At 44.5% G+C, this 12,098-nt stretch overlaps 1 protein-coding gene across 11 annotated transcripts in view; it reads left to right on the top strand.

Annotated features, from left to right (window-relative positions):
- Positions 1-11,030, top strand: part of EYA3 (EYA transcriptional coactivator and phosphatase 3) — a 61,676-nt gene extending 50,646 nt beyond the window's left edge. For 10 of the 11 annotated variants that reach the window (XM_084496928.1, XM_084496920.1, XM_084496921.1 and 7 more), the window contains 8 exons: positions 184-267; positions 800-889; positions 2,655-2,713; positions 3,643-3,803; positions 5,850-5,964; positions 6,373-6,494; positions 6,766-6,866; positions 7,687-11,030. In XM_084496928.1, coding sequence (XP_084353054.1) covers positions 184-267; positions 800-889; positions 2,655-2,713; positions 3,643-3,803; positions 5,850-5,964; positions 6,373-6,494; positions 6,766-6,866; positions 7,687-7,767 — 813 coding nt within the window. In that variant the 3' untranslated portion in view covers positions 7,768-11,030. The remainder of the gene's footprint in view (positions 1-183; positions 268-799; positions 890-2,654; positions 2,714-3,642; positions 3,804-5,849; positions 5,965-6,372; positions 6,495-6,765; positions 6,867-7,686) is intronic. The other variant, XM_084496929.1, reaches the window with a different exon arrangement.
- Positions 11,031-12,098: the final 1,068 nt, after the last annotated feature.

Here is a 12,098-nt window from a genome sequence, read left to right as displayed (position 1 = left end):
GCCCATGGAGGTAGTAAAATCACCATCCCTGGGGGTGCTTAAGAAAAGGTTGAATCTGTTGCTTAAGGACATGGTTTAGTGGGTCATATTGGTAGAAGGGGGATGGTTGGACCAGATGATCTTGCAGGTCTTTTCCAACCTTAATGATTCTATGATTCTGACTTGATTTTATTCTCTACCCAGCGAGTGTTTCTCTGGGACCTGGATGAGACCATCATAATCTTCCATTCACTTCTCACAGGGTCTTACGCTCAAAAATATGGCAAGGTAATGCTGTCTTTTATGTGGAAAAAAAATCATGTGTTATACAGGAGTAAATGTTGATCTCTGGAAAAGGAATAGAAAATTCTATTTTGTTGTAAATGTGTAGTATGATACTTCTAACTTGTTGCAAATTGAAGGGGAAAAAAGGAACACTAGATGTGGCTTCATACAAAGTTAGATTATTATACAAAGTTAGATTATTAACATCACAAACACTATCCTCCTAACAACGTCAGATGGCTTTTATCATTATTGGGAATTATTGAGGACATAGTACAAAAGAAGTATTTTTTCTCTTTCAAAATACATTGAAGACTTTAGAATGTATATGTTGCTTCTGAAAGTGCTTCAGTCCCTGCCATGAAGTACTAAAGTGTTTTTTTTAACATTTTGAGTCAGTGTATACCAGATGGAATTACATCATTCCTGATAGACGTTTGAAATTCTGTACAAAGTAACTGATGAAAGATTTGTCATAAATTGCTTTTAGCCTGTAACCATGATGAGTTTACATTTTTTCTTTTTGTTTTGTCAGGATCCAACTCTAGTAATTGGGTCTGGTCTGTCAATGGAGGAGATGATTTTTGAAGTAGCTGATACTCACCTGTTTTTCAATGACTTAGAGGTACATGGCAAATGTTTTTTGAAAAGAAAAACTCCATATTAATTAGAGTTACACTGCAGAGTTTGTGGAGGCAGATGTGCTTCACAGCAAGTCAATAATGAATAATGCTATGCCAAAACTTAAGTGGTGCTAAGCACAGCCAAATCAAAGGGGTGTTTGTTCTCTTTTATCTGAGACAGGGGCATCCTGGACACTTCCAGTGTCATGAGCTCTCCTAGCTCTCCTATGAGTTTCTACTTGTACCTGAAAACATTAAGAGCGATGCCTACTTTGTATTATAGTTTCATTCTGGACTGGTAAGCATTTTGCTTTCGCTGATGCTATATTTGAAATAGAGACCAGAGATCTGGAGAAAAAGGTGACCTGTAGGATGTTTGTTCCTGGGGCTTTGGCTAAAGAAAAGACAGTCTCAGCCAGTGAACCAGTAGGTCACACTGACTGTGTAACAACTATGAAGGATGTGCTTCCACAGACAAGCAGGCTGTACCTATGGAGGTGCTACCTTCTCACAAGCAGTCTTTGCTGCTCTCCCATTCCTTTTCTTCTTGAGGGACGTCTGTTCAGCGTCCATCCTCTTTCATGCACAGTATTCTTTGCCAAATTAAATACATCTGTCTGTTCTGCACTTTCACAGAAGCTGAATATAAATCTTTCCTTGAATTATGGCAATAGCCTATGCTATGACATTATCAGATAGTAGTGAAAAGCAAGCTATCTGGAGAGGTGTGGAATTTTGGCATAGTCTGGAATTTAGTGGTTGGAAACAGATTTCCTGACTTACGTCATCTTTGAAATTTGAGCACAAAATATGGATTCATGAACCTAATTTGCAGAATTTTCAGGTCTAGTTTTAATCTTATGAAGGCTGAATATGAAGAGTGACCAGTTAAATGTAGATGCATCACTGGTGTACATGGTGGGAAAACACAAGATGTTTTTATTAATGCAAATGGAAACTTAAATTAAGTTTACATTTATGGCAGCTGTGAATTTCATAAAAGTGGTAATGGCAGTTACATCTCTGCCCCAGGGGAAAAAAAAAGGTCTCTCGTACTGGAAGGATAGTCACTGACACGTGAACTATGTAGTCAACATCACTCACTGCTGCTGGTAGTAGTTGCAGTGGGAAATTTTTGAGGTGGGGAAAATTTGCTTGTAGTTCTAAGGTATTTGCAGTTTATCTCTGGGTTAAGTCAGCTGTACTAAGCAGCAATGTCAAAGCAATAAGGTATTGATATTTCAATCCAAGATTTATGCTGTGGATCTCTAGTAAGAAAATTGACCATTATGTTATTGTTTAAACGGAGTATCATCAGTCGACCACATAATATGGTTTGGGGGTACTTTTGCTTTTGTTTAGCTTGTTTTTGTGAAATGGCAGAAGGGTTTCAGACGATAAGTGAATTATCAGTTCAATTTGTTCAGCAAGTGTTGAGGTTTCTTCTTTGCAGACAAAATGCCATTTTTTGTCTGAAAAAAAAAAAAAAAAACAACTTTTTTTTTTTCTGACCTTTCTGGTGCTTCAAATCTCTGTCTTGGCAAGGACTTGTAGGTGGTGCAAAGTAAAACAAAGCCAATGGAAGTAATGGAAAACAAAGCTAATGGAAGCTGTGTATCAGTTTTTGGAGGCAGTATAGCTGTGTTTGGTGTTGTTGGCAAATGTGAAGGGATCGTTCTGTATCATGCTTCTTTTAATCTGCAGTTTGGTATGTTTCTGGATTACAACAGTGGCTTCTGCTTTTTTTTTTTTTCCTGTTTTAAACAGGAGTGTGACCAGGTACACATAGAAGACGTGGCATCTGATGATAATGGCCAAGATTTAAGGTGACGTACTGAAGAATGCATGAAACGTATAGCTGATGCAATCTGGGTTATTTTGCAAGGCTTCAGAAATAAACCAAACTGTAATGGGATTAAGGAATGGAGGCCAGCATTGTGCAGGGTCCGAAACTCTACCAGTGCTGTTTGTTTGCTGGGTGTTTTATTTTTTTATTTTTAAGACCTACAAAAAACTTTTGGAATTATAATGGGAATTGCATTGTTGAACTGTTGAATATTACCTATATACTCAGTAATGTGTAATGAGTAGAGAATCCGCACTCCAATTTGATGATTTTGACTTTTGAAAGTCTCCCTACAGTTTGCACCTCCCTGTGAGCTGATTTTATACATAGTCAGACAGGGCGATAATTATTCTGCTGCATTAGTGAGTTGAACTGGCTCATGGAAAGGTCTGAGAAGTGCCTGTCTGTCAGGGAGAAAAAAATATGGAGAAAGTGGTGAAGCAGAACCTGCTTCCTCCAGACATGAGCTGGTAAAGCAGCTCATCTGCTTGTGGAACTGTAGCTGTGATCTAGAGAGGCAGTTGTTATGTTTGGAAAATACTACATAGGGATTTATCAGTGCAGAATGAGAGAGGTTAGTGGGAAGGATGTTCTGTATTGCAGAGAAGTGAGTGAAGAGCAAAAGTTGGATTTTGTATTAGGAGTATGCAAGAGAAGTTGAATCAATAAATTTCAGTACAGCAGTTGAGAACTGAAAGCAAGTGTGGGTGGGTATTAGAACACATTACCCAGAGTAGTTGGCCTCCACCATCAGGGGTGCAGTGGTGGTTGTGCAGAGTTCTTCACGGTGCTTTTCTAGCTGCTGTCAGAGCTGAAATCTGCAACCCAGCCATAGTGGCTCTGCTGCTGTGGCACATTTAATAGATCTGTGTTTTTTTTTTTTTTTTTATTTGTTTTTTGTTTTAATAGCAACTACAATTTCTCCACGGATGGCTTCAGTGGCTCAGGAAGTAATGCAAATCACAGTTCATCAGTTGGTGTCCAAGGTGGAGTGGACTGGATGAGAAAACTAGCATTCCGCTACCGCAGGGTACGAGAGATATACGATAAATACAAAACTAACATTGGAGGTGAGTGTTCCCATACACCAGTATCTGGAGCACTAACCAGAGTTTGTAACACCAAACTTGGCTCTTCTTGGTAGCTGTTCCATACAGTAGTTTTTGCTTTCCTAAATGTTTGAACATGAAAATTAACTGTTCTGCTAATGCTAAATAGGATCATATCTCTGTGTAATCTAAGAGGCTGCATCTTCCAAAACTGAACAGTATTCCAATGTGCTCTCTGACTTATGTAGATAGTGTTGGTTAGTCAATCATATATCTCAGAGAAGGGTTTGGTGCAGTGTTCCTTTGCTACTTTTGAATGAAAGGCTGCCTATCACCCTGTGTAGAACAAGCCTAAATGACTTATATAACATTCTGCTTAGGAGACCTTTTCACCTATGTCTTCAGAAAATCTTTTATTACACAACTGTCAAGAAGTAATGTGTTCGTTCTTTTGGTTGCCGTGCTTAGTCTGACATGATATCTCTAAGTCTGTTCACAAAGTCACTTAAAATCTTCTGATTTTTCCAATGCCACAGCAGTAATAAAGATGCATACTGCAACTCTATTCCACAGAAGTCAAATGTTGAGAAAGTTTCTGTTTAGTCTGAATCTTAGCATTGAGATCTTTAGGAACAGGGTGCTGCTGGAGCAGCTCATCTGACTGTGTGACAGCCTGGTGGGTTGCAGGTTTAAGTACCCTTAGCCTAAGCAAAAGAAGCTTGATACAACGTTTTCTTTGACATACTTTCTGAAATATAAACAAAAAGGGTGGTCAGAACTATAACCTTCAGCCTTAAAAGTTGTAATAATAACGTCTGCATTTTAGTGTACCACAGTTACCTTATTTTTGGTAGGGATCAGACATTATTTCATATTTTGCATGTGGGAAACCTAGTTGTGGGGTTTTTCAGGACCTGTCTAAAGGTAAAGTAGTTGCTAGCACAGCCTGGAATGAATCCCTCTGTGGCCTCCTTGTCAGAGTACTAGAGTATATTGCGTAAAGGAGTGGTGGGGGAGGAGTGACAAGAAAGAGTCATAGTGCATGGCTAGAAATTGGGTGGAAAGAGTTTCAGACTCAAGGAGCTCTCTTTTTTTGTTGTTGTTTTTGTTTTATTTAATAATGGAAGCAGAATTGACTGCATAGCCACCATTTCTGACCATTTGCAACTAGATATTTTGAGAAAATGATGTTTAAAAGGCATTAAGTACAGCTCTGCAGAGAAGGACCTGGGAGTCCTGCTGGCCAGCAGGCTGACCATGAGCCAGTGATGTGCCCTTGTGGCCAAGAAGGCTGAGGGGATGCTGGGCTGCATTCGGAAGTGTTGCCAGCAGGCCAGGGGAGGGGATCCTGCCTCTCTGCTCGGCCTGACTGAGGCCACACATGGAGCATTGTGCCCAGTTCTGGGCTCCCCAGTACCAGAGGGAAATAGAGCTACTGGAGCGAGTTCAGAGGAGGGCTATGGAGATGATGAGAGGACTGGAGCACCTGTTGAATGAGGACAGGCTGAGAGATCTGGGCCTGTTTAGCCTGGAAAAGAGGAGACTGAGGGGAGAGCTCATCAGTGTGTATAAATATCTGAGGGGAGGGTGTCAAGAGGATGGAGCTGGTCTCCTTTCAGTTGTGCCCAGCGACAGGACAAGAGGCACAAACTGAAGCCCAGGAGGTTCTGGCTCAATATGAGGGGGCACTGGGACGGGTTGCCCAGAGAGGTTGTGGAGTCTTCTCGGGAGATAATCAAAACCCGCCTGGATGCCATCCTGTGCAAGGTGCTCGAGGTGATCCTGCTCAGCAGTGGGGGTGGACCAGGTGATCTCCAGAGGTCCCTTCCAACCTCGGCCATTCTGTGATTCTCTGATTCTGTGATTAAGATGGGAAAGGTCCTTGGGCCTGTATGGAGCAGGAAGTCTGACAGGGTGACTGCAGGAATTCCTTCCCTTGCTGCTGCTTGTGACCTCACATGACACCTCCTTGTTTTTTGTATGAGTTAGTACATTTTGTTGTATGTATCCTAAGAACTGCACAGGGCTTACCAATGCAGCTGAGAAAATGTGTTGCTTGCTTTCCAGGCCTTCTTAGTCCACAGAAGAGGGAAGCTCTGCAACGACTGAGAACTGATATAGAAGTTTTAACAGATTCCTGGCTGGAAACTGCATTAAAGTCCCTGCTACTCATACAGTCCAGGTATGGAAACTGGAAACGTGTATGTTGCTTTCTCAGTTATTTTGTCTTAGATTTGCATGCACTTACAGCAATGCCCACAAGTACATTACTGCTTCTTGTCACAGGTTCTAGGAAATGTAGTGAATGTGTGCAAGAACCCCACTCCTGAGCACCCTTTGGGGCCTTCCTATGACAACATCCTTGGCTAGGAAAGTCCTCTTAATAGGACTGTGCTCAAAAAATCAAATTTCTTCAGAATTTTTGTTTAAAACAAACAAATCAAAATCTTGGTCTACAAAGACTCAGAGAAGCAGGGCAGCAAAGTTCATGGCACTTTGGTTCAAAGCTGAGCAAGTTGCCCAGAGTACCCTTCAGCACTATGAGGTGTAGGTGTGCTTTTACAAGTGTTGTTTTTTTCTTTTCTTTTAGAAAAAACTGTGTGAACATCCTGATCACAACCACCCAACTGGTGCCAGCTCTTGCCAAAGTTCTTCTATATGGATTGGGCGAGGTGTTTCCCATTGAAAATATTTATAGTGCTACAAAAATAGGTAAGGGTCTGTGCTGAGACACCTGGCACAGAGGTGTCTTTTGTGGGCTAGCTAAGATTTTTACAGAGGAAACACAGTTTCTGCAGCTGAGAACTGCTTGTGACTGCTGTGATGCAGTTAGCCATGTTAATAGTGGTGGCTTCTGGTCTTATGAACCAAACTGGGTTCCCAGTAAGACAAAAATGTATTTTTGTTCTGGGAAGAAAGGGTTAGTTCAGGCTTCTGTTTGTCTCTGCCTAAGGCTTATTATAGTGGTATTCCCTTTTGGCAGGCAAAGAAAGCTGTTTTGAGAGGATTGTGTCACGATTTGGAAAGAAAGTCACCTATGTGGTAATTGGAGATGGGCGTGATGAAGAGGTTGCAGCTAAGCAGGTGGGTTTCTGCAGAGGTGGGATATGGGTTGATGTACAGGCAGGTTACAGTAACAGTCTTTTATTGCAGGTACTCTTTTTCCAAGGCTGAATTCTTCAGGCCAGAGGCAGAGAGGGGAAACTTTGCAAGAAATCTTTTACTACATTAAGATGGGAAGTTATCTGGCTCGAGGGTTTAAAGTTTCTGTTCTACTCTTGTCTAAGATAGAAGTTCATGTGTACTTGCAGTCTGTTAGTGTAGCACTGTCCCTGTTTTTACAGGGACAGTATCTTGATGTGGCAGGCCTTGATGATAGCATGAGTCTATTAATCAGGGTAATGTGATTTCTCAGAAGCACTGAGGGAGTCAGGACTTGATTGCCAGCAGTCAGATCAATACACAGCATCTACTATTAGTCTGAATTACAGATAAGGAGCAAAAAGTTTGATTGAACAAGCCTGAGTAGATTGCTCACTCATGTTAATTAAAGGCAGTTAGGTGCATGGATTACTGTCAGGACAGCATCTCTCAGGCGTCACACTGACTGCCATGTGCCAGAGCTGTCATCCACACAGATTCCCTTGAAGTCTCGGAGGCTTTTCATCTGAAGTTTCCATCATGACTGCCCAAAGTGGCTGATAGTGCTGGCACCCATCATGAATTACTGTGCAGATAAGATAAGGTTCTGATGCCAGTATGCATACGGCTGGGATCCGTCCTGAGCATGGTATGTGCTGTTACAAATGCTGTATTGCACAACTTTGCAGGTGTACCTTGACTGCTTCCACCTAGCTGCAAAATCACTCGAATAAAATGGACTTTGTTAATCTTCTTGTTACAGCACAACATGCCTTTCTGGAGGATCACAAACCACGCAGACCTTGTGTCCCTTCACCAAGCCCTTGAGTTAGACTTCCTGTAAGACACTGGAGCAAAGGTGTGACTGCAGCTCCTGCAAGCCCCCTTCATCACTGGGGAGGCAGAAATCTCATACATTTGGCAACTCAATTTTCAGCTTGATGAAGAATATACACCTAATGCAAATTGTACAGTAGAATGTGACGCCAGGTCATTTCCTCAGGAGCATAGGCCCTGCCAAGTACAAAAGGTGTCCTATAAAGAAGCACTAGACTCAGCAGAGCTAGAGCTTGTCTGAAGAGACTCACAGAAGCCAGCTGAATTCTTCTAGCAGGTACTCTCCAGAGTGAAGGGGTAATACAGTGGAGAAGGCTCTAACAGATACTTCTGCTTTTCTATTCAGCTTAGTTATAGAACCCAAGTAAACATAAAACCTTATTTTTATAGAAAAATACTGACGGCAGAGCTGAATCTCCCTTGTTTTGCAAAGCCGAAAAGAGCTATTGTTTTTTTCCATGGGAAATACTAATGAAAATGTCAATATACCTCTACTGATGTGAAAGTGTGTCCTCTCTCCTTTCCTGGGTGTTCAAAGTAGATAATTTATTATGATATCCTTACATTATTTCTTCAGTGCGGGATTTCTGGAAAATAAAAAGATAAGGGAATGTTTCTGGGGTTCCTCGTAAAGGACAGTGTTGCTGTTGGTTGATCCCATTGGCTTCTAGTCAATGTGTTTACATTGCACATGGCTCCAAACACTGTTAACAAGTAGTAGGGTGTTGGATTCCAGCAATCCACAACCCAAACTGCAGATCCCACAGATTTTCCTTATATGGGAAAATGAAACTGCCTGTGAACATTAGATACAGCACGACAATATTGCAGATAGTGCTGAGAAGTGAACAGAAACCTCATTTGTACGAGGAATAATTTGAGAGAGAACTAAATCCTCATAAATGTTACAAAGAAGGATATGGTAACTAATCTTCACCTCTGCTTTTCTGACTCCATTTGTGAGAGTATGTTCCTTTTAGTAGAATCAGATTCAATTTTCTTATATTCTTCTTTGCATTAGCCTAACTCTACATAGTTAGAAACAAAATCCTTGTTAAGGGGGACTTAATTTTGTAAGACACTGTGACTTGCCAACCTGGGGCACACTGACCTTGGAAGTGATGGTTACACTGATACTTTTGCTACTATCTCATAAAAAAAGGCTGGAGTCAGTGACCTGCGGTACCACGAGCCAGCAATAACCAGCTGAAGAGTGGGTGGGTGCTAGCACAGGGAGCTGGTTTTGTGCGAGATCAGGCAGTGTTTGGTGGTGTCTGCCACCTGCCTGTACCCTGATGGCACAAAATCAGCAGGTGCCTGAAGTTTTTGTACAGAGGCCAGATGTCTGGCTCAGCAGGGAAAGCAGAGGTGTGTAGTGGGGCTCAGCAAACACCGCGGTTGCACCCAAACTCTTCCAGATCTCATCTGCAGCCCAGCATAACTCATCTGGGTCTGGCCTGAAAGACCCAACCTGTCATTTTGGAAGGACACTGACCCACTCAGGCTGTGCCTACAGAAGCAGGTGATATTTGCTGCATTCCTTTCATGGCATTAATTACTGAGGAATCATTTCCATCAGTGCTGGGGGAGTTCCTGTGTTGGCTCAGCCCAAGCACTGTGATGTGGCCTGTGAGTGACAGGTTGGTGTCTGTCCCTGTGCTGGCTCTGGTCACCACTGCTGAAATGGTGCTAGGGCATTGGACCCCCAGAGCTGAGGGACTGAACATGGAGGTTTCTGTTCCAGATGTTCCTAGCTCCAGTTTTGGTTTTAAAAATATACAAAAATCAGAGCTTTTCTCACTCCAAGATGGCCAGGAGTCGGGAGCCATCTGTTTTCCATCCAGCTCCTTGCTAGGTGTTGGCCTAGCACTTCAATCTCAGGCAGACGCTCTGGGTCTGCGTATTTTCACAGGAAACCTCTGCTTCAGGATTGTGCTGTGCGTGTAGCACCTGCTGCCTGTGAGCAATGTGAGCTCTTGTCCCATCAGAAAACCTGAGGAGCCAATTTCTGCTTTCATGCTGTGGGTGCATGCTGGTGTTTAGCAGCAGCATGAGTGCTGTGCAGAGTGGGAGAGTGGAGATGGCACAGGGCTGAGAGTTAGGTTCATTTGAGGGCTCTGAAGAAGACTTGTTACTGCATCAGAAAGAGCATATCTGGGAGGAAGGGAGCCATGTAGAGAAGCAGCTCCATTGTTTCTGAAATGTTCCTAGATCAGGACATCTCTAAGTTATGGAAGAATCTGTGCTGGTTCCTAAGTCTGTCTCTGCAGGTCCCCAGCCCATCCAAAGGTCTTGTAAGCAGGCTTGGAGATGTCCCAGCCTGTGAGCATGTCTTGTACTCCAGCCAGCTGAACTTTGGGATGGAAACACGTGCCTTAACCTCCCACTGCCTGGCATGGGCAAGTGGCCTCTCTGCTTCACTAACGTCTAAAGTTGCTTGCAGGAGAGCCATGTTGGTCCATGCTAGGAGGTAGGATGTGTTTTGCCCAGGCACTCACAGCGAGTGCTGAAACCAAGGTATCAAGCAGCCCAGAAGCTGGCAGGCTTTGCTTTGTGTTTGTTTACTTTTAAAATGTTTTAAAGAAACTTTAAGATGGCAGCAAAATTTTAGCTGAGTGTGGACCTATTGCAGCCAGTGACATTTCATACTGATATTTATACAATGTCTCCTTGAATGTATGTAAAGTACTTTTATAATAGGAGGTTGATGGTACATTTCTGTGTTTGTTTAATAATAAAGGTTGACCTGGCTATTTTTTTTTTTCTACTCTGCTGGCTGATGTTAAGACTTTGCCTCTCTCTCATGTGGCAGCCAAGCACATGAGAACCAAGCATTGATTTGCTTCTGTGTCTCTTTGCTCTCCTGTTATTCCTGACCTGGCTGTAAGCTGAACTGCTGATAAATCCAATTACGTGAACGAATGCCTGCTGGCCTGCTGAGCTGGCCTGGGTGCACACAAGCAGCTGCTGGCCTCCTCCCTGCTTTTAACTGCAGATGCAGAGTCTTAAAAACCAACCATCTGATCATAGTGTGTGGTGCCTCCACATGCTCTGGGGGAAATGCCAGTGTTGGCCCTCAGCCTACAGTGGTGCAGAAAGCAGCAGGAGCCCCCCGCGCCCACAGCAGCCTTTTCTGCAGTGACTTCCCAGCATGGCGGAAGGAGGGGAGCCCCAGGGGCTGCTGGCTGCGCAGTCGTTGCCTGTTTGTGTTCTGTGTAACGGGAGCTGTCCTATGAACTGGAAAAAAAAATAAAGTCTTTATTTTCTATAGTCAGTGCTTCAGTCTGTTCTCTGACAGCCCCTCCCCGCAGTTGGTCCCTGCCCTCGGTGATGGCCTTGGCTGGGAGGCCATCAGTGGTAGCAAAGGAATTTGGGTGACTGCGCCTCAGGTCCCAGCACAGCCCCTGGAGGCCCCTGCTCTCCTGGGGGTTCCTGCAGGAGACAGCAGTGCAGTTCCATGACCTTTGGCTCTGCTCTGCTGCCCACAGAAGTCACATTGTGCTTGGGTACTGAGGCACAAACCCTGCCCTTTTTTCACCCCCTTCCCTTTTGCACAAGTCCAGCAACCAGCCTCCTCCAGTGGCACTACAGCACAGCTGCTGCACCAGGCCTTTGCCCTGGGCTTATCTTGTGGCAGGTTCATGGGACAGGAGCAGTTCAGCTGCATCTGGCTGCCTTCCCCTGCACCGCCCTTCCCAAAGCACCTGGTATGGGCCAGTCCCCTCCTGCAACAGGGGGTGGATGGGGAAGGGGCTGTGGTGGGCCATGCAACAGCAGAAGGAGCCAGGAGCTGCCTTGGAGCTTGCTTGGGCAAGCACTGTGTGTCCGGGCAATGGGCCCAGGCTCTGCCACAGTTCCCATGCTGCAGCCCCATGTCCGGCCCTCAGCCCTGTGCCACTGTTACAGCCAAGAAACCGACCCTGGGTTGTTCCAGCCTGGTCACAGCTGTAGTTGGTGGTGGTAGGAATGGCTACAAAGAGACTGTAAGGTGACATTTAAGCCAGAAGTGCTGAACCAAGCTGCAGCCCTACCAGCCTGTGCCCAGGGCCTGGCCCCAGCTCCCAGCTGTGCTGTGGCTGCCCTGAGCTGCCCCCAGGGACAAGAGCACGGGCACAGTGCAGGGCCTGCTGCCCAAGTGCCTCTTACCCTGCTCACGCAAGCTTTTTCTGCAAGTGCCAATGCGGGAGGAGCGGCTTGCTGGGGGCTGCAGAAACTCCAGCACAGGCCACTCTGCAGGCAGGCGCTGCTTTGTCCCGTGCCCTCTCTCTGCACAGGAGCTGATCTCTTGAAGAGAGCTGAGCTCAGCACTGCCCATCTCCCTGGGCAGCGGGAAGGGCA

This window comes from Aythya ferina (assembly GCF_964211825.1).
Source record: "Aythya ferina genome assembly, chromosome: 24".
Lineage (NCBI taxonomy): Eukaryota > Metazoa > Chordata > Aves > Anseriformes > Anatidae > Aythya > Aythya ferina.
The sequence above is the reverse complement of the archived record's forward strand: the minus strand, read 5'-3'. Positions and strand labels throughout refer to the sequence as shown.